The sequence below is a fragment of the Myotis yumanensis genome, unplaced genomic scaffold (assembly GCF_028538775.1).
Source record: "Myotis yumanensis isolate MYYU_CA2020_CCGP unplaced genomic scaffold, mMyoYum1.0.hap1 SCAF_17, whole genome shotgun sequence".
NCBI lineage: Eukaryota > Metazoa > Chordata > Mammalia > Chiroptera > Vespertilionidae > Myotis > Myotis yumanensis.
The window spans coordinates 7,967,434-7,989,485 of NW_027223768.1; the positions used below are offsets into that span (position 1 = coordinate 7,967,434).

Below are 22,052 nucleotides of genomic sequence, written 5' to 3' on the forward strand. Positions count from 1 at the left end.
CCAGGCAACTAGGACAATAATTCCCACAAGAACATTTGAGATGCCCTTCTTGGCTTGCTTTTTGCGCATCCTGCCCATAGCCGGCACAACCGAATCACTCTGCATGTGGAGCTGCTGGGCTGTTAGTAGGCCCCACTAAAGTGACCAGGGCAGCCATGGGACACTTGCCCCTTCCCTGGTCCTCCTGACCTGCCTCCTCCACCAACCCCCTTCCTGATTATAGTGACAGGGGTGGGAGGGGCATGGGTTGGGTTCAGTTACCTCTGCCTCTGTCCATCCTCCTCATCACTCACCTCCCACATGCCCCACCTCCCACCTCTCCCCAGTGCCCAGCACTCATTCCATCCCATTTTCTTAGGCGTGTGGGAGTTTAATAGGTCTGGATGGTCAGGGAAGAGCGAAGTTAGAGGTGTAGGTTACTGGCACTTTTCCAGACCCCCAATTCCAGCCTGTGTGTCCTCCAGAGGCCGCCCCCCACACCCCATGTTCCCATGGCCCTGGAGGAAGGCCCTGAGGTGCCAGGCTGGAGATAAGTCTCCTGATCCTCAGCCCTGAGGCATGATGCTGCCACTGCCACAGCTGCCACCTAGACCTCTGATACTCCCCCCTTATCTCCCTGGAGACCCCTCTTGACACTTGTGAGACAGCCTAGAAAGAGACAGAGGGAGTGGGATGGGTCTGTGGAGACTGGAGGATGTGGGTGGGCATGGGAGGCCCTGAGTGCTGGCTCTTCACTGGAGAATGCACAGGCAGCTTCCAAAATACATTTATATCACTTTAAAAAAAAAAAAAAAGGTGAGGCAGAATGACAAGACAGCAGTAACAATAGTACTGCTATAGCAATAACAATAGCAAATGTACTCACTGCTTTTACAGTGTGAAGGAGACCCTTCCTGAAGGCAGTGAGGGACACGGGGAAGTTTTCTGTGACGCTCACAGAACTTTCACCCAGTCTATCTTTCAGGGTCTGAACACTGATAGACTAGGTGTCACTTAAATAAAGATCTAAGGTGAGAAAATGTTCTAGGCAAAAAATAAAAGCAGGTGTCAAAGCAGAGGTGAGAGTCTGGTGTATTCAGGGAACTGTAAGTGGCTCGCTTTGCCAACATAGAGGGTGCTTGGGAGTGGTGAGACATGACACAGAAGACTTTGAACTCTGGCCTAAGAAGCACTATTAGAAATATGAGAATAGTCAGAAATTTCCTGCAATAATCCAGAAGAGAAAATGATGCCCACCAATGATGACTGCAGTTTCCACACACATCAGGCCCCTTTAATTAGTAAAACACCCTTAAACTGGGTAGAAAAGAATCCACACCCTATCCTGACTCCCATTCCTATCCCCTCACCACCACTAACCTTTACAACAGCACCTGGAAAAATGGGGTCATTCAACAGCAAGTCTGAGAGGAATAATTTGATGGTCTTTGGACAAAAACATAAAAATCCTGATTCCTAGATTTCCCAACCCCCTTCGCATTTGATATTCTCTGGACTTACAGCATCTGCAATAAGAAAAATCAAGGAACTCTGAGAGCTCTTCCTCTCACTCAGGACAGGTAGCAGAACTCTTACGGTTTTATGTCTCCAATTGTTCCAATCACAGTTTCTAACACAGAAATGAAACTGCTCAGTGTCTCCGTCCTCGCCTCACTCTGTTTCACGGAGATCTGCATCTCTAAGTTCTCAGGCTCCAACAGCAGCTCTGTTAAGAACAGACAACCAGTATCGTCCTGAGCACTGAGGTAGGCTTTCCATGGCTGAGCCCCAGCCCTGCTCACTGCGATGGTCTGGATGTTCACCACTTGCAGGGCCATCTGGAGGGTGTCTGGGTGGACTGCTCCCTGCCAAGGGACCACCTGCTGATGAGCAACTTGGAGGCTAAGCCAAGTTTTCTCAAAATACTCAGCAGTAAGCTGGAGATTGGGGACTAGCATGAGGGCTCCAGAATCAGAGAGTTCTTGCACCCTCTCCTTGTCCTCTTCAGGAATCAGGGGTCCTAAAAGAATCATAGAACTTGTGTTAAGAGATGTTCTTAAATCTACAGAAACTACATTTTTTTTTTTACCCAGATTTCCAAAAGTATACAATGTAACTTTTATCTTTGGATAAATGCCTGACAGAGCCCATGATGAACTTCTTTCTTGCTCACAAGTTCAGGCAACAGTCTGAGATTTAGGGTATTCTACTTTCTACTAGTCATTGCTACAGATAACAATGTTTTGTGACAAGATATAAAGCAAGGACTATTTTACCTGATGCGGCCAAGGATGCAGTGTTGGGAAGCTCTAGGCCACGACGCTCTGCCCCCTGGCATTTAGAGATGGTTGCCCAGCGGGCTTTGCCGTATACTGGCACCAGCGTGTTGAAGTCCAAGGCCCAGCTATTCACAGGTCTTTCTGCCTGATCCTCCAAAAGTCCAAGAGAAGGGTCAGATTTAGGGCTACAGAGGATCCGCTTAACTTCATCAATGCCAGCTAGGAGGAGGCGATAATAGAAGAGACCACGGTCCCGTACTGCCATATCCTTCTCTTCCTCTGAGGAAAAACAACAGATGAGTTCATTAACAACAAAAACACTCCCATGCCATGTCCAGGTGAGGGTGGCCATTGAGTTTTTCAGGGCTGGCGTCACCTTGTCCATAGCCTCTGTCCACACTGCCTGGAATGGGTTGGTAGAGAGCTCCAGGTATGGGGGTCTCCCTCAGTTACCTCTTTCACTCTTGTGGGAACCCCTATTGCTTATGAAGATTAAGGGTATTATTTCTTAAAGAAGTAGAAAGTTTAATTAGAAATCCACAGCCTGGAAAGAAATGTTCCTATCAACATAAGCAAACACAGCACACGTTAAATTCTTAAGTGGTTCCTTCTCTAGAGCTGCTTTCCCATGACTTTCCAAACATCAGGCTATTGAGGGGCTTCAGGTGTAACACTCTGGAAGTTGAGCAAAGCTGGGTGGACAGGAGGAGAGCCCAGGGAGTAGGAGCAGAAATGAATGGTCTGGTGCTTTAGGTTTCCAGAGGAAGGGCAGAGAACAGGTGGTCTCCAGGTCTGCGGTGGTGCTGCCTGTGTGTGCATGTAGGTGAGAGTGTGTAGAAGATGGGTGAGTGCAGCACACAGGAACTCATGCAAGAGCAGATTTCAAAGTCTTGGCAAAGAAACAAGCTCACATTAGAGATCTATTTTTATACTTTTAAGAAAAGGGGTGTGGGGGACAGCTGAGGTCCATCACCTTTTTTTTTCCCTCCTCCTCACTCTCATAGATTGTCAGCTGTAAGTGAAACTTTTAGTGGAAAAGAGGGGAGCCCTGGGCTAGGAGTCCCCATGAACATGTACTATAATTCTTTGTATATAGAAAAAAATTACTGTAAAGTTTAACTTTACTCTTAAAACAAAACAACACAAAAAACACACTCTCCTCCTATCTCTGTGCCAACCAAAACAGGGGGGAAAAATAAAGGACAGAAACTCTAGAAAAGATGAACATTTTCTTCCTGGGTCCCAGACATGATTCACAAACCAGGAAAACTGTGGGAATTTACTATGGATCATGGCAAGTCCTCATTCCATCTGGAGAACCTACCTATGCAGTAGTGCAGCAAGCGGCCCAGCATGTCCTGGCACTCAGCGGGCCGTGAGAGGAAAAGGCGCAGCAGCGCCGTGAGGAGCTCCATCTTAACAGCTGGAAATGTCTCTGACTTCACGTTCTCTACGAAGTCCTCCAACACGTAAGGAGCATTGGGAATTCTTTCCCCATGGACACCGAGTAGCCAAATGAGCGCCTGCTTCCCCTGGGGAACAAAGAAGTAAGAACAGGTGCTCAACCTCTGGTTGTCTGAAACACTGGAGACAGTACACAGTTACAGGTTTTGTTTTCCCACTAGTGTCAGCAGAAAAGGTGTCATCTTTCATTTTTATTTATTTATTGAGTTTAGAGAGAGGGAAAGGGAGAGGGAGAGGGGGGGGGGGAAGGGGGGGGAGAGGGGGAGAGAGGGAGGGAGAGAGAGAGAGAGAAACACCAATTTATATATTCACTGGTTGCTTCTTGTATGAGCCCTGAATCGCGATCAAACCCACAACCCTGGGGTATCAGGACAACAATCTAACCAACTGAGCTACTCAGCCAGGGTGGTGTAAAATCTTTTTATTTCAACTTGCACTGTATCAATCCTCCTCCTACACTTTCTATAACTAATAGGAATTAAATTCTACTGCACAAAAGGAGACTCAAGACTCTTATGGCCTATGGTGATGAAGCAACAAGGCTTCCTCAGCTTTGGGGCCTCTGCCCCAATTAGGGGTTTAATGTTTCAGTGAAAGTTACTGAAAATTTTCTCTAAATTACTTCGTGGTTCTAAGGTAATCATGGGGATTAACCTGTAGCACACATCAGAGTCATATGTGAGACTTCGTAAAAAGATATGTGGCTGGGTCCTCACTCCTGGCACATTTAAGTCAGTAGAAGTGGGTGAAGCCCGAATATTTGTAAAAATTCCACAAATGATTCTGACATTCATTCCAGTTGAAAACTCCATGGTCTAAATTTGACTCAAAACTGTTCAAGAGAACAGTGATATAAAGTATCTGTAATAAAAACCATAGGTAGCCGAAACCGGTTTGGCTCAGTGGATAGAGCGCCGGCCTGTGGACTGAAGGGTCCCGGGTTCAATTCTGGTCAAGGCCATGTACCTGGGTTGCGGGCACATCCCCAGTGGGAGATGTGCAGGAGGCAGCTGATCGATGTTTCTCTCTCATCGAAGTTTCTAACTCTCTATCTCTCTCCCTTCCTCTCTGTAAAAAAAAAAAAAAATCAATAAAATATACTTAAAAACAAAACCATAGGTAAAACGTAATGTTTTTAGCATTTACATCCTATCTGCACCTAAAACAGAATCTAAGGTGGCCATCAATTCTAAGAATATCAGACACTGGGCAGAAGGAACAGATTCCATTTCAGAGGTCAGGGTCCCACCCATCGCCCTGTGCCGAGAAATAAAGGAGAATTACAGTCTACCTCGCTGTCCTGAATGTTCTCCTCACAGCCGGGCAGGGCCTGGCACACAGCTTCCGTACACTGAGGACACAGCCACACCAGGTCTCGGAAAGTCTGCACCACCACTACAACACAGCTCAGGGCACAAAAGCACAGGATTAGAGCCTCCATGCAGGAAGGGACCTTAAGAAAAGTCCTATGTTCAGACTAGATTCTAAGTGAATTTCTTCAATGGATGTTGAAGGGTTGGTCAATGATCATCTGAGAGGAGTCTGATGTGGGCAATGATTTTTAAAAATATTTTATTTATTTGAGAGAGAGGAAGGAGGAGGGAGAGACAGAAAGAAACATCTATGAGAGAGAGCCATCAATCGCCTGCCTCCTACATGCTCCTTACTGGGGATCAAGCCCAAAAGCCAGGTATGTGCCCTAACTGGAACCAACCAGCGACCTCTTGGTGCATGGAATGATGCTCAACCAAACTGGGCGTAGGCAGTTTCTTAAGTGAATGTTGCTCTCATGAGAGTGCTTTGGGGATAAATGAGCTAATGGATGTGAAAGCACTTGGTAAAATGCAAACGTGGGGTAATGTTGTTGAGTGATACTCTGCAGACAATACAAATGGAGCCCCCAGGGCTGGGACTATGGTGAGCCAAGCAAGGTGTATAATTTAGGAAGACACGCAGGGTTAGCCCACGCATGAACCTGAGAATGAGTGACTCTCAAAATTTTTGCATCCTAGGCACTCTGCTTGCCTCAGCTGAGTTCCAGCCCTAGAAGCCACCGCTTACATTATGCTGCCATTGCAAAAAGAGAAGTAAAGGTGGGGACGTAACAAGTGAGGTCCTCCTAAACACCATTCACTGTCCACAGTACAGCTTGCAGACTCATGGCCACCTGAAGACTACTGTGTTACATCTATAGATACTACGTTTGTCTGATGGCAAAAGCAATGATGCAAAATAAAAGGCTAAACATCTGTCATTCAACAATATTTTTTGAGCAACTACTCTAAGCCAGGCAAGTGACAAAAAGTCCTAGAAAGGTAGCCATTACCTGTGGTAATGTGCTCTTGTCGAAGCTCCAGCAACTCTGTTAGAATCTGCACACACTGATCTGTGTAGGTCCTGGCAATACCACCTGCAAAGGAGGGAAAAGCAGAGGAAATTGTTAAGTCAAATACTAGCGTCTCGTTCTAACATAATTTCCCACCAGCCAAAGACAACCAGAGATACCTAGAAACGATGAAATACGAATCTAAGTTTGTTATAAAGGGAAAGCTGGTAAAAATGAATCCATTGTTTGTTTGTTTTTCACAGACCAGTAAAAAACTGAAAGTTCACAGAAAAAGAATTGTCCACTGACCAAGGTTGAAAACTTTGGAAACAAAGGTATTTATCTGGCAACCAGGTAGGAGGCAGCAGCTCTTGCTGAAATATATGCGCACAGGAATGTTCCTGCTGGGAACACGTGGCAGCAGTGTCCTAACTGCAGGATTTCCACTCTCCTAGTTCCCTGTCTCTGCCCCTAAAAACAGCCACACTTCATTCTATGTAGGAGGGTTCCTTCCCCTCCTCCACTTGAAGCCCTCTAATACTTAGTTCCCCAGTCGCTTTCATTTTGTGAGTTCCTCTTTTAAAATTCCAGACAGACAAGTAGTATGAAAAGTTTGTAAATTTTAGGATTTACTCTGTGTTGGTCCATACTCGGCACTATACATAGCCCATAGTAGAAGCTCAATAAACAACTGGTGAACTGACACAGGACGTGGAGTCAGGAAAGCTGGGTTCCAGGTCCAGTTCAGGAACCCTATGACCTTTTGGGAAGTTAACCTGTTGGTGTCCGAGTTTCTTCCTTTTTAAAATGAAGCTAATAACAATGGCCACTTTTCCTGACTGCCTCACAAGACAGTGGTAAGATGATGAACAGGAAAGCATTTTGGATGGCAGACAACAAAAAGCAACATCAATTTTAAGTATTATAGTTTGAGTTACCTATATACTCTATCCTGGAAGAGAGAGCCAATAAAACCCTTCCTCCCTCATTTGTCATCAGTGACCCGATTCTCTGGTGCATGGTACTCTGTCTCTGAGGTGGGATTCCTTCCCTTTTGCTCTCTATGGTTCCACCGCTTTCTAGCTGGGTAACGTGGGCAGACACCTACCTATGGCCAAGATGGCAGCCTGTGCAAAGTCAGCAGACACGTCAGTGCAGTACCCGCGCAGCTCCTCAAGCACCTGCTGCACGTTCTCGTCGTTCACCAGCTCACACAGCACCTCCACCTTCTGCAGCTTGATATAGTGGGGCTCCGAGTAGGAGCAAAAGAACTTTTTGTAGTGGCTGCTAAAGTGACCTGGCAAACTATGCAAGATCTGGCGCACGTGACAGAGGGCAGCAAAACAGAGCTCGCGGCTCTCCGAAGAGCAGGCAGCCAGTAAAGGTCCCTTCACTTGCATGAGCACATCCGTTTGCACGTGGGGGAACTTCTTTGCTAAGATCAGAAAGAGTTTGGCGGCTCCCATCACCACGCTTGGGCTATTGCTCTTGAGAAAGCTGTCCAACAGATTGAGAATGTCAAACAGCTCCTCCTCACTGCGGGGCTGGTAGCGTAGCAGGAAGTTCAATACTTCAGCCTGGCCCCATTGGTCCAGTTTGGACATTCTATCCAAAAAAGGAAACAAAAGTGCTATTTTAGCAACAAAATTAGGACTAGTTGCATACTACTGCATGTCACCAGTCATCTGTTCATCATAACAAAGGGAGAATTCTTAAAAATAGACTGTGCCGTAATCAAATTATTCTTTTTATGTACTACTTAAAGTTTGCACAAAATAGTCTTTAAATTCTAATACGAGTTTACGGTACCAATGCACACTCATCTAAGGCCAAAGACATAATCATGATCACTTTACCCTCGATCCAGATCCTCTACCTTTTAAGACAGCATAAATGGCTTAGTCTGAGGGACATGACTAAAAGGAGGACAGAACCCACAGGATGTTTCTGCCATCTCTCTATATCACTAAAAGGAACTAAGGCAAATGAAAGAAATTCTCTCAATGAAATATGGTGAAGTTAATAGCTATGATAAGCTTTATTTTTTTAAAAATTAACTTTTTTTTACTATTCCTTAACCCAACACATCGATAAGATCCCACTAGGAGCAGATCTCGTCATAATTAAAAGAGCACCGAGGTGAGGCATCCATACCGATTTAAGAGATGGTGGGCGATGGGCTTATTGATGACAACACCTCCTTCCTGTTTCAGAATTTCCTCTAGAGACCTCAAGCAGTTCACCACCACAATTGGATCCTGGTCACGCAGCAAACTGTATAATTCATTTACCAGGGCACCATCTAGAAAAGAGAACAGAGACCTCAGATAAAGAAGAAAAGCTTCAGAGTCACAGGGATAAGGGAATAGAGCCCGAGTAATAGCTGTAAACAAAGCTGAACTTCTCTGCTACAAAAATCACAAAGGCAATACCAAGTCAGGGCCAAAAACTGCCATCTGCTGCATACCTAAGACAAAGGATTGCACCTGAGCCTCAAAGAAAGGATTCCTCTAATCTCAGAAAAAATCAAGCCCTGCATCCTGCTTAAAGGGACATGCATAGTGTCAGGGCCACATTATTACTTTCTACAAAAGCTAGATAATCTTTCCCAAAGTCATATATATAATGCAGGCACAAATAAATATTGATTAGGATGGATCACACTGAAACTTACCCACTTCAGAGTCTCCATGAAGATTATGCATCTTGGCACAGCCAAGGACTGCCACCCTCCTGACGTAGGAAGCCTTATCCCGCAGACCGTTGAGAATAGGCTGTTGGATATACTCCTGTACACCAGGCATCCTAAGCAACACATCCTGGAATCAGCCAGATCCTGAAATCCTAGTTTTGATACAATTCAGCCCCTAGCAACTTAACGGACAGTTTAGTGGGTGTTTCAATGTCCATCTATCAGATCATGAATTGGAGAAAGCTGTTGTCAAACTAAAAAAGCCTATTTGACTTTATATTTGGAATAATGCTACACACAACTGTTTAGAAACCTTTAACCAAAACCAAGTTCACCTAGAGTGAGAATGAAAAACTCCCTCTAATGAACCCATCCGATCCTATACAATAAAAGGCTAATATACAAATCGACCGAACAGCGGAACGACCCGTATGACGCACACTGACCACCAAGGGACAGACAATGCAGGAGCTGCCCCCTGGTGGTCAGTGTGCTCCCACAGGGGGAGCACCACTCAGCCAGAAGTGGGGCTCACAGCTGGCAAAGGCAGTGGCGGTGGCGGGAGCCTCTCTTGCCTCCACAGAAGTGCTAAGGATGTCCAACTGATGGCTTAGGCCCACTCCTCCAGAACGCAGGCTGGGCTGAGGGGACGCGCGTCCCGCCCCCCCCCCCCCCCCCCCCACTGAGTGCATGATTTCCGTGCACCGGGCCTCTAGTGTGATATAGTTTTCTAAGCTAAAGTGATGGCTGAACACTGTGACAACAGTGTTTTTCTCAGGATAAAGGAGCTCAAATAAATTGTCATCATTGAAAACCTACCCCTTGCCCTAGCTGGTTTGGCTCAGTGGATAGACCATCAGTCTGCAGACTGAAGGGTCCTGGGTTCGATTCCAGTCAAGGGCACATGCCCACATTGCAGGCTTGATCCCCAATAGGGGGCATGTAGGAGGCAGCCGATCAATGATTCTCTCATAATTGATGTTTCTATCTCTCTCTCCCTCCCCCTTCCTCTCTGAAACCAATAAAAACAAACAAACAAACAAAAAATCCCTACCCCTTCATGGACATGAACAACAGCGTGGTGATTGCAGGGGGCGGGGGAGCAGACAAGGGAGATAGAAGAAGGCATAGAGGGGATAACTGGTGATGGAAAAAGTTAAATTAAATTTAAAAATGAAAAACCTACCCCTTGACCTCCTAAATCAGGAGTCCTCAAACTATGGCCCGAGGGCCACATGCAAATACAAATATTGTATTTGTTCCTGTTTTGGTTTTTTACTTCAAAATAAGATATGTGCAGTGTGCATAGGAATTTGTTCATAGTTTTTTTTTTAAGCTATAGTCCGGCCCTCCAACGGTCTGAGGGACAGTGAACTGGCCCCCTGTTTAAAAAGTTTGAGGACCCCTGTCCTAAATTCATCAGCCACTGAGAAACGAGCAAGCAAGAGGGTGCTCACCTGAGGCTGCACATGCTCCGCAGTGCCAGCCCTCGCACCATCGGGTTGGGGTCCGAACAGTCTTTGCACAGTGTGTTGATGGCCAGGAGAGCCAGATCTGGCTTCAGGGGAGCGTATGTGCACATGTAGAGATAAACCAACTTCTTCTGAACAATATCTACGGTGGCACTGGCCTTCACCATTTCCATGAAAACACCAGACATGTCCACGCCCTGAGTCATGTGCCTGAAACCAACACACACACAGTAGGAAGAAGCGAAAACACGTTAATTCCCAACCTATAATGGTTTTTGGGGGGGTTTTGTTTTTACACGTGTCCTGGTTATCTAACTAGATTAGGATCTCTGCGAGGGAAGCAACCAGGTCTACCTTGTCTATTATGTCACCCAGGGGCCTGCAATAAACATTCCTCTATTTGTTCAACACTTACTGAATTCCGAATACATTCCAGTGAAATTCAGCCTTTACATCCCAGGGATATGATCTGGGGACATAATCTTGAAAAAGGAATGGTCTCAGATCTCTAGGAACTCAAGGTCTACTAAGGAACCAGACAAGAGCACCACTAATTACAGTACAACAGATAAGTACAATAATAGAAGACAAGGGACAGTGGGAATCCAGATCTGAATGCGCAGGACTCACCAGGCAGGTGTGGTGGATAGGTAACGACACGTGCCATATGGCAGGTAGGCCTGAGCAACAATGGTACATTCTTTTGAGAGTCTGCAGGTAGTTTGAGTTAGCCTGGCATTCCTTGGGTACAATGATAAAACATTTGGACGTGCCCCGACCGGTTTGGCTCAGTGGATAGAGCGTCAGCCTTCAGACTGAAGGGTCCCAGGTTTGATGCTGGTCAAGGGCACATGCCTGGGTTATGGGCTCGATCCCCAGTAGGGGGCATGCAGGAGGCAGCTGATCAATGATTCTCATTATTGATGTTTCTATTTCTCTCTCCCTTCCTTTCTGAAATCAATACATATATCATTTCGACGTGATTCTGTAGATCGCCGTTTCTCAAACTATGGTTTCCTACAGGAATCAGAGGGGATGTTTGTTAAAAATGCAGATTTCTGGGTTCCATCCCATCCTACTGAGATCAGAATGACTGGATTGGATGAAAATTTTATATTAAAATTTAAAAAGCACCCCAAGGGACTTTTGCATATACTAAAGTTTGTGACCCACGGCTTAGGCAAGACTTTTATACGTTCAAATTCGTACGCTGGAAAGATCTCTCTGCCTGCAACGAGGGGGCCAGGTGACCTGCTGGTACCTAGGCTACTGCAATTGCTTTGGCAATGAAACCGGGACAACAGCAGTGCCCTTTTTTCTTTTTTTAAAGGATGGACATTCAGAACTATGAACCCGTCCGACTTGAGACGTGAAGTGTCATCAAGAATGATTCCCACGCTTGGTCAGCGGGGCAGCAATGTTCACCAGCACACTCCTCCGTGGAAGAGCAGGTTTGGGAACTGTTTTGCATGACTTTGAAGAAACATCCAGGCGGAAACGCCAAGCAAGCATTTAGGACCTGTGGGTCTGAAGATAAAAAGGTCCGTCCTGGATGTGTGACAGGTAGGGAGTCAGCAGTTAAAGATCGATGACACCGCCCAGCTGAGTAAACGAGGTCGAAACTGAGCCTTGCGGGGGAGACGCCACGGCCTTAGCCTCCGGGGCGGCGGGAAGCCCCCGGCACAGCAGGAAAAGGCTTTCCCGGCACGCGGGAAAGCGCCTTCGCTCTGGCGGAGGCGGCCGCCCCGACGGGCTGCGAGGGGGCGCGAGCCGGTACCTAATCACGCGCTGGATGACGTTCCGGTAGCGCAGCCGGTCCGCCTGGACGTGAGGGTTACACAGAGCCTTCTTCAGCTCCTTCACCGCGTCCTCGGAGCCGAGGTACGGCATCTCCCCGCACGCTCCCGGGCGGCGCCCACGGCCCGACGGGGAACCTGCGCAGAGGAAGTGCCAGTGAGGGGACCACAGGCGGGACCCGCCGCGGCCAGGCCGCCACCCCCGCCGCCCCCGGCGAGCCGCCCACCCCCGCAGGCCCGGGGGTTCCTTCCCCCGGACTTTCCCACCGGCTCGCACCGCTCGGAGTTCCAGCCCGGCAGGCCACAGGCCGCAGACCCAACCTCAGTGCCAGCCTTTCGGGCGCCTCCTCGCGGCCGCCGTCGCCCAGAGGTCCTAGCTCACGCTCGGCGGAAGTCCCGCCTCCTCCTCCAGAGGCCACGCCCAGCAGCTGCCACTCACCCTCTCCCCGGGAGCGCCGAGCGCCGCCTGGCCCAGACCTTAAAGCGCCCTTCCCCCAACCTCTCCCGGAGACTGAGGCCGCGCTCGGTCCGGCCGGGCGGCGGCGGGCGCTCGGCAGTCGGCTACCTCGGCCTGTCCCGCCGGCAGCGCGCGCTTTGAGTGGGCTCCGCGCCGGCCCGGCCGGCTCCCGCGCGCGCGGGTGGGCCTGGCGCTCCGCCGAGCGCGGTTGCTGCCTTCTCTTTCCTGCCCACTCCGGTGACTTACTCCTCTCCCGGTGCTGGCTTTGCCCCTCGGGGTCCCCGGCCCCGCGCTCGCCCCGGCGGGACTGTTCTCGGGGCGGCTGTAGGAGGCTCACGCCGCGGGGCTGTTCCCATGCGGATCCCACGGCGACTGCCACCCCGCCACCATGAACGGGGTCCTGATCCCGCACACGCCCATCGCGGTGGACTTCTGGAGCCTGCGCCGGGCTGGCTCCGCGCGGCTCTTCTTCCTGTCGCACATGCACTCGGACCACACCGTGGGGCTGTCCAGCACGTGGGCGCGGCCCCTCTACTGCTCCCCAATCACGGCCTTCCTCCTGCACCGTCACCTACAGGTACGGCGAGCTGGAGGCGGCGTCCGGGACTCCCATCTAGCTCAGCCTCGGGATCCTAGAGGGGCCAGAGGGACTGGTTGTTACTAACGGGGAAGTTGTGCGAACCCAGCAATGCATCTTTAGCCGGAGCGAGAGTGTGGATGCCAACGGGCGGGCTTGGGATGTTTCCGCTATGAGCTGGGGAGATCTTTTAGCCCAACCAAGGAAACTCCCGTTCCTGCCTCGTCACATAGCAAGGCTAGTGTTTCCCCAACTTGCCTCATCATAAGGACCCACCCGATGTGCTGGGTAGATAGATTCTCCACCACCGCCCCTCCCCCCCATCTGGTTCAGTAGATATAGCTGGCGCAGGTCCTGGATATTTGGTGGGAAATTTTTTTTTTAAACAGGTGCCCCCAAGGGATTATTATGATCTGGGAAGTTTGAGCATCGCTGACTAGGCTGTTTTCTGGAATCTTCATTTAAAATTGTACAGAGGGTAGGGTGGTGAGTGGGAGGGGGCAGGGGAGGGGGCATTTGGGGATCTGCATTACAGCTTCTGCTCAGCATTTGGTCAGCTTTCCCTCAGTCGGGGAAGGAATAGCTCCTGGCCCAGGGAGGTATCAGGGAGGGGAGTCTGTGTTCACTGGCATGACCTACTGTTTCCTCAGGTGTCTAAGCGCTGGATCCGAGCCCTGGAGGTTGGGGAGAGCCATGTCCTGCCTCTAGATGAAATTGGGAGAGAGACCATGACTGTCACCCTGATGGACGCCAATCACTGCCCTGGCTCGGTCATGTTTCTCTTTGAAGGATACTTTGGAACCATCCTCTACACAGGTGGGCCTCCCAGGGACCCTCCCACTTTCTCAGCCTCCACACAACTTTCTTGACCAGCCTTAACTCGTAAGAGAATGCTCATTTCAGCAGCACATATACTAAAATGGGGACAATACAAAGATCAGCGTGGCCCCTGCAGAAGGATAACACGCAAATTCCTGAAGTTCCATCTTTTTCTTGAAACCTATGGAACCCTATTAACCAGTGACACCCAATAAATTTGTCATAAAAAGAAGTCTGAAGGCCTCCTAGCTTAATCCCATAGGAGCACTGACCCTCTCTGAAGACTTCTCACTCTTTCAGGGTCCAAACCGTGAACAGGAACGGGATAGAAACATTTCCACAAGGAAGCTGTACTAAGCGGAGTAGTTCGGTGCCAGACTCCAGGTTTCCCGAGAGCCAGAAGGCTAATGCCATTTGTTGTGGGAGGTGGGAGGCTTGTCTTCTGTACTTTTGTCTCTGACTCTGCCCCCAGGTGATTTTCGGTTTACCCCGGCCATGCTGAAGGAGCCAGCCCTGAGCGTGGGGAAGCAGATCCACACCTTATACCTAGACAACACCAATTGCAACCCAGCGCTGGATCTCCCTTCCCAACACGAAGCGGCCCAGCAGATTGTGGCGCTCATTCGAAAGCACCCACAGCACGACATAAAGATCGGTGAGTGGTTTCCGTTCCTTCTTCTCTCGCCCGTAGGGAGTGCACCGAGGGTCTTTGTGGGTGTCTCACATCTCTCAAGTGTTTGTGCAGACCCCCCCCCTTCTCCAGGAAACCTACACCTGTCCATCTTTTTCTTTTTTTAAAGTTTTTAAAAAATATATTTTTATTGATTTCAGAGAGGAGGGAAGAGGAAGAGAGAGAGAGAAATCTCAGTGATGAGAGAATCATCCATCGGCTGCCTCCTGCATGTCCCCTAGTGGGGATTGAGCCCCCAACCAGGGCATGTGCCCTGACTGGGAATCGGACCAAACCGTGACCTCCTGGTTCATAGGTCGACGCTCAACCACTGAGCCACACCAGGAGGGCTGCGCTGTCCATCTTAATTTAAAATGGCCATCTGTTTGCCGTCCCTGCCTCCACATTCCCAACTCCTGATTGCATCTGAGTTATCTCCATCTATGAGTTTGTTTGTTGCTTTGTTTTATATCCCACATAAGAGTGAAATCATATGCTTCTTCTCCTTTAACATCAGACTTATTTCGCTTAGCATGTTACTCTCAAGAGCATCCATCCATGTTGTCGCAAATGGTAGTATTTCATGTTTTCTTCTGGCTGAGTAGTATTCCATTGTATGTATGTACCACATCTCTAATTACTCATTGAGGGTCTGATGTTACTAGTATTTCTTACCAGTTCCTTCTTTGTACTTTAGTAGCAGCAAACTGACCCCTCTTAACACGGTCTGCCATTTCCTTCGCTTGCCAGCTTAACCTGGACCCATCCTTGAAGACAGAACAGTTGTCGTTTTTCAGGAAACCTTCCCTAACTTCATCAACTGGAAGATACTTTTCTGTGCCCTAATGTTACTGTGTGCGTGCCTCTAACAGGGCCTTAACCACATGGTTTCTGGGTTCCTGTGTACATTACACTGCGAGAGGACTGAGACTTTTTGTTCCCATAGTGCCTAACACTGGTAGATGCTTTTCTGTGTGGAACTGAATGAATGAGTGAATTCTGTGCTAACTTTTCCCTACCCCATTTTCCATATATCTCAGCTCAAATGCCATCCCATCCCTGATGCACTCCGATTGTCCCGTTATATTGTGTTTTTGTTGAACATTTGGTTGATTTATTAGATTCCCCAATAGCTTCATTCTCTTTCTTCTCTTACTTTCCCCAATGCTGTTACCGTGATTCAGGACTCTATAGCCTGGGGAAAGAGTCCCTGCTGGAGCAGCTGGCCCTGGAGTTTCAGACCTGGGTGGTGTTGAGTCCTCGGCGCCTGGAGTTGGTGCAGATGTTGGGCCTGGCAGATGTGTTCACAGTGGAGGAGAAGGCTGGCCGCATCCACGCCGTGAACCACATGGAGATCTGCCATTCTGCCATGCTGCGCTGGAACCAGGCCCGCCCTACCATTGCTATCCTTCCCACAAGCCGGAAAATCCACAGCTCCCACCCCAATATCCACATCATCCCTTACTCCGACCACTCCTCCTACTCGGAGCTGCGTGCCTTTGTGACAGCACTGAAGCCTTGCCAGGTGCTGCCCATCGTCAGTCGCCAGCCCTGTAGGGACTACTTTCAGGACAGTCTGGGCCCCAGGCTCCCCGTGCCCTTGATTCCAGACTCTGTCCAGCAATACATGAGTGCCTCCTCCAGCAAACCGAGCGTCCTCTGCCTGTTAGAAAGGAAGCTCAGGAGGCCGAGAACCCAGGGTGTCGTGTTTGAATCTCCTGAGGAAAAGGCTGATCGATTTCAAGCTGACAGGGACTCCAAGAAGGCCAAGAACGAGAACCTTTCTGGGAACCTTGAGAAGCAGCCTTCCCTCCATCCTTTGCGGACCAAGAAGCAGTTGTTCCCAGACCGCTGCAGCAACGAGTGGGGGGAGGCAGCCCCTTTCTCCGAGTCCCAGAAGATGGTGACCGTGCTGACTGCCCCCTTGGGTCTTTCGGTTCATTTAAGGTCTCCAGAGGAGGAATTTCTCCCTCCGGAAACTGGGGAGGAAATTGGTGGAGGGCCCCACTGGGTCCCCAAGGGAGACAATGATGGCTCAGCAGTCTCTAGGAACCCTCGTGCGTGGGGGGGCCAGGATTCACCCCAGTCTCCCAGCAGCAAGGCTGTCCCGCTCCTGGCTCCTGAGTTCAGCGGCCTGGCCCTGAAATACCTCCTGACTCCACTGAACTTCTTCCAAGCAAGGTTCTCTTCCAGGGGCTTCGACCAGCAAATGGAAAAATACCATAAATCCTTGCTGAAGTGCAGACGGGAGCACAGCCTCGTTTGAGCCAGCGCCACAGTTTTAAAGACAACGGCTGATGGCTGGTGGGGAGTTTGTTTAGGGCCTTTTCTGTCTTCCCAGGATTCTTTTGGGCTCACCTTGGAGCAACACTCCTCAAAGTGTGATCACTGGAAGCCTAATGCTTATGGAATCCTCAGTATATAGTTGACTGTTTGAAAAATCATCTTCATTGAAACCCCTTTACATTGTGAGCCCCTGTAAGGTTGTAAGGCGGCCTGCAGTAACAATCTGTTTACATTTTTTATAAATATTTTTTTTATTGATTTCAGAGAGGAAGAGAGAAACATCAATGATGAGAGAGAATCATTGATCGGCTGCCTCTTGCACGCCCCCTACTGGGGATTGAGCCCACAACCCGGGCATTTGATGTTGACCGGAATTGAACCCAGGACCCTTCGGTCCACAGGCCGGCGCGCTATCCACTGAGCAAAACCAGCTAGGGCCTGTTTAAATTTGTTAACACAGTGTTTCTCCAACGTTTTTGAATGTGCAATCCTCTTAAGTGGCTGCAGAAATAGTTAAAGAGTCTGAAGCCAAAGGGCCCAGGGTTTTCCTGTTATTTTGTATGTCATGTGCCATTCTCCTGTCCCCTCCTCCCTTTTCCTAGACAGAAGTCCCCAGGCGGTTCTGTTTTCACTTAGGAACTGGAGTGCTGGAGGATAAAGTGGGGGTCCAGGCAGCACGTTCCAATCCTGGAGGTCACTGACTTGCCGTGACCCCATCCCAGCTACTTCCTGGCTCTGCCTTGGGGAGGGAACAGGAAGTGAAGAGCCTTGGAACAGGCAGAAAAATTCCATCTTTGCCTCCACGGGAGTTTGTAGTTGTCACTGGAGACCTACCTGGAATGGTGCCAGCTGGAGCATTGGCACCCTCCCCAGGGCGGTACCTGGAACCAGGCGGAGAGTATGATGGGCCTCCCAGCTGCCTGGAGGCCCTGATTGTGACTGAAATAAAATTACAAAAGATCCCATGTGCTGTCAGATATTCCTGATTGTTCACATAGCTGGGATGTTTACTGCTCCCCCCGCACCCCCCCGTTTCAGGCCCCCGCCCTTGGGTTGAGTAGGGAGCCAGAGCACACAGCCTGTTTGTTTTAGTATCCAGGGCAGAGACCAAGGAGCCAGCTGGTGGAAGGGGTGGGGGTGTGCAGTTCTGCCCTGTTCTGCTCACAGCCTGACGGATGCCAAGCCAATAAGCAGGACAGAGCCACAGGGCGCCGGCATGTAGAGCCATTGCTTCAGACCGGACCCGCCAGCCCTTGCAGTAATGCAGCCTCTGTTTCTTGTCCAGGAAAAACAGTTTCATACTTTGGGAGGAAGATATGAAGAGTTTGGATATCAAAACAGGGCCTTGCTCTTGGGCAAGCTGTCCACAGCTGTGTTTTGTCAGTAGCCTTCACTCTAAGCCTCCCGTGGGCCCGCGGGGAGCCGCAGCTGGGGAGCCTGAGGGCAGCAGGAAACGGGCATTGTCCTGGGCTTGAATCCGTGCTTGAACAGCTGAGCCTCTGTGAACCAGGGGCTGGGCTACCTACCTCTCCCGGTTGTGGTGGAGGTTAGAGAACTGGGGAAATTCCTCTCAGTGCCTACTACTAGTACATGATGGGTATTTCAAATGTTGGTTCTCTTAGCTCCTGGTTCTTTACAAAGTTTATAGCCCCAGCCGGTTTGGCTCAGTGCACAGAGCGACAGCCTGTGGACCTAAGGATCCGGGGTCGGATCAAGGGCACATACCTTGGTTGCAGGCTCCTCCCCGGCCCGAGCCCTGGTCAGGGCACATACAGGAGGCAACTAATCAATGTGTTTCTCTCACATTGATATTTCTCTCTGTTTTTCCCTCTCTCTCCCACTCTCTCTAAAAATCAATGGAAAAATATCCTCAGGTGAGGAGTGAAAAGGAAAAAAGTTTACATATAAAATAAGAAACCTTGGAAATCATATGGAAATATAAAGAAAAACTTTAAGTATAATTGCTCCATGTAGAGCAATTGTTTTAACTTTTTTCTGTGCACGTAAATGTATTAAATATATAATTTTTTCAAAATTTGGGTGATGCTGTATATAGTTTCATATCCTGTGGGTTACTTAATAGCTTAAGCATTTTTTGTATCATTAAATATTCAAAATGTCATTTTTAAAAAAATATATTTTATTGATTTTTTTACAGAGAGGAAGGGAGAGGGACAGAGAGTTAGAAACATCGATGAGAGAGAAACATCGATCAGCTGCCTCTTGCACACCTCCTACTGGGGATGTGCCCACAACCAAGGTACATGCCCTTGACCGGAATCGAACCTGGGACCTTTTAGTCCGCAGGCTGATGCTCTATCCACTGAGCCAAACCGGTCAGGGCCAAAATGTCATTTTTTTTTTTTTTAAATATACTTTATTGATTTTTTACAGAGAGGAAGGGAGAGAGATAGAGAGCCAGAAACATCGATGAGAGGGAAACATCGATCGGCTGCCTCCTGCACACCTCCCACTGAGGATGTGCCCGCAACCCAAATACATGCCCTTGACCGGAATCGAACCTGGGACCCTTCAGTCCGCAGGCCGACGCTCTATCCACTGAGCCAAACCGGTCTCGGCAATGTCATTTTTAATAGCATATTATTTTAGTTGTATAATGCTCTATCACATGGGTATATCTTAAGTCATTTCCATATTATTCATTTTGTGTGCCCTTTTTCACAATTATGCACATCACAATGAGCATCTTTGTGCATATATCATGGTACTTTTGTTTATTAGATTACTGGAAATGGGATTATAGTTTTAAATTCTTAATGCAAATTGTGCCCAATTGCCCTCTAGAAAGATTTTCTTACCCTTCTTTTTGCAGAAGAGGATAGCATTAAAATGCCTTGAAGGCTTTTAAGTTCAATGATGTTACTAGAACGGTACATGTAAACACTTAGAAAGTCATCTCACGTCTTAAGATTTACTAAGCTGTGTGGGCAAGGCTGAGCCTGGTTTCCTCCAGGAGCCTCAAGCTGGCTCACTTCTGTGCTGCCCACAGAAGGTGTTTGGGAGAGATAAGGTACCCAAGCTGGCCTTATCTCCTCGTAACAGAGGGAACCTGTCCACTCTTGGCTGATGCTGTGTCACCCATATTCCTTGAAGAGGGATCTATATGAATTCGAGTGGGGGAGTAGAAGCAAAGGGCTTGGAGTTTAGTTGTTGGTACAAGTCTGTGTTTTAGTAATGGGAAAATTCCTTACAATTCTAAAGTAAATTTGTCTGGTTTCTAGTAGAGATTGGCAATTGCCTTGTTTTTGTTTCTCAATACGAATATAAAAATGCTGCATAGCATAGATCTAAGAAGGCAATTTATTTTTAGAATCTAAGGATGACCCCCATAGAGCTATGAAGATCTTCCATTAGGCTTGAAGGTACTGGGAGAAAGGAAGTTCCCTGGAGGTCAATTAGTTTTTTGTCTCAGGATCTGTGAGAAAACTTGTACTTTTCCACAAGGAGACCGGCAGTGACCTACGTCCCTTTAGAGGAGAAAATCGCCCTCGCTGGCTTTGAAGGACCATCTCTCACTCCTGACTCAGACTCCCCTTTGTGGCAAGAAATAGGAAGTAGGTGGGCCTGCTTGTTCAAGAAAGGGGGTTTGATCCTGGGTTCTCTGTCTCAAGTCTACTCCCAGGGAAAGAGTTCACTCTACATTCTTGAAGTGGTCCTTCAGCAGGAGAAATGCTGGCGGTGCATATTTTGATGCTACCGCTAGTGAGTAGCTGTCAGTCTGTCACCTGCCTCGCACTCATAACCCTCCCGAACCAGCGCAAGCTGTTTTGTCTTAGGTTCATGGCACTTCCCTGGGACATCCCACCGACACTGGTACAGAATGATTCTGCTTGCCCTTATAAAATAGCGAACGAGACAGAAACTGTCCTACCCACATGGAACTCACATTCTAAAGGAGAGAGACAGTAAATAAATACCAGGTAGTGAAAGTGCTAAGAAGAAAATACCAGGTAGTGAAAGTGCTAAGAAGAAAATACCAGGTAGTGAAAGTGCTAAGAAGAAAATACCAGGTAGAAGAAAGTGCTAAGAAGAAAAAAACAACTGGCTAACAGAGTTGGGGAGAAGTCAGATACAGGTTGTGGAAGGCGTCTATGGGTTGACACACATAAGCTGAGACCTGAGTGATGGAAAGGAGCCAGTCAGATGAAAGATCATGTGATGGGCGTTAACTTGGTGCCCCAGGCACATCAAGGAGAGCATATGGCCAAAGGGAAGAAGAGGAGATGAGCTCAGGGAGGGAGACAGACCTTGGATCAGAAGTGACTTAGAGGTTAAAGGAAGAAGTTTGGGTTTTTATCTCAGTGTAGTTAAAGGGAGGCTATTGGAGTGCTTCCCTGGAAGGGAGTGATACGATCTGATACATACTTTTATTTTAATGTTTTTCTTATTGTTTAAAGTGTTACATATGTCCCCTGATGATACATACTTTTAAAAGCAACAGATGGAGCCCTTGCCGGTTTGGCTCAATGGGTAGAGCACCGGCCTGTGGACCAAAGGGTTTGACTCTGGTCAAGGACACGTACCTTGGTTGTAGGCTCCTCCCTGGCCCCGACCCTGGTTAACAAAAAAACAAACAAACAAATAAAATCAAAGATGGAGAATGGGGCAGGGATGAAAGCAGGAATACCAGTTAGGAAGCTCTTGCCAGCAGTGAGAGGTATTGGTGAGCGGGACTGGGGTTTTCGGAAGACGGGCTTTGCCTGGTGTTCAGATCTATTAGACTCTGTTAGCGTTACCTCTTTAGCACAAGCACGTATAGGGACTAAGATAAACCTTTCTCCCATCAAAGCTTTCCCAAAGGAGAAATGTATATGTAACCATATATACACACACAGATAGCATGTAGATGCACATATTTGGAGGGAAGGAAGAAAGGAAGAAAATAACGCGTAAGTTTATTTACAACGTAAGTGAATATCTGGAATACTTTATGAATTAAGACTCTTTCCTATAATAGACATGTTTTGTAACTATGTACTTAGGAAAAAAGATATGGTTTACTTGCTTTGGAGTCAACACAAGCCTTGGGGTTAGAGGTTACATTTCCTGAGAGAATAAGAGTCTTCAGTAAAAAACTGCACTCATCAGAGAATACTTGCCTTTTAAATTATTGAAATTATTGAAATTATTTCTCATAAATGTTTATGAGAAAAACATTGATCCTGATCTGTGAGTATCTGCGTCTGTGAGAAGAGATCTATGAGATGTAATGGA

The 22,052-nt window shown here is 48.2% G+C and overlaps 2 protein-coding genes and 1 non-coding gene across 5 annotated transcripts; 2 read left to right on the forward strand and 1 right to left on the reverse strand.

Annotated features, from left to right (window-relative positions):
* Positions 1 to 1,246: 1,246 nt before the first annotated feature.
* AP4B1 (adaptor related protein complex 4 subunit beta 1) lies at positions 1,247 to 13,262 on the reverse strand. Of its 3 annotated transcripts, none has more exons than XM_070396987.1 (11): positions 12,712 to 13,262; positions 11,990 to 12,146; positions 10,198 to 10,422; positions 8,723 to 8,853; positions 8,203 to 8,350; positions 7,157 to 7,653; positions 6,049 to 6,132; positions 5,014 to 5,117; positions 3,583 to 3,790; positions 2,256 to 2,537; positions 1,247 to 1,999 (listed from the first exon to the last, which is right to left on the reverse strand). In XM_070396987.1, exons 2-11 carry the CDS (start codon positions 12,100 to 12,102, stop codon positions 1,572 to 1,574), a joined length of 2,220 nt encoding a protein of 739 aa, XP_070253088.1. In that variant the 5' UTR covers positions 12,103 to 12,146; positions 12,712 to 13,262; the 3' UTR covers positions 1,247 to 1,571. The 3 variants fall into 3 exon arrangements, with proteins under 3 accessions (XP_070253088.1, XP_070253087.1, XP_070253089.1); XM_070396986.1 differs by lacking the exon at positions 12,712 to 13,262 and adding an exon at positions 12,286 to 12,367; XM_070396988.1 differs by lacking the exon at positions 12,712 to 13,262 and adding an exon at positions 12,276 to 12,293.
* Positions 12,609 to 18,978, forward strand: DCLRE1B (DNA cross-link repair 1B). The gene is made up of 4 exons (XM_070396989.1): positions 12,609 to 13,042; positions 13,693 to 13,858; positions 14,334 to 14,516; positions 15,716 to 18,978. The coding sequence occupies exons 1-4, from the start codon at positions 12,854 to 12,856 to the stop codon at positions 16,795 to 16,797; spliced, it is 1,620 nt and encodes a 539-aa protein (XP_070253090.1). The 5' UTR covers positions 12,609 to 12,853; the 3' UTR covers positions 16,798 to 18,978.
* Positions 13,933 to 14,036, forward strand: LOC138996557 (U6 spliceosomal RNA). Its single transcript, XR_011468832.1, has one exon. It is a non-coding gene; the product is annotated as a U6 spliceosomal RNA (small nuclear RNA).
* Positions 18,979 to 22,052: the final 3,074 nt, after the last annotated feature.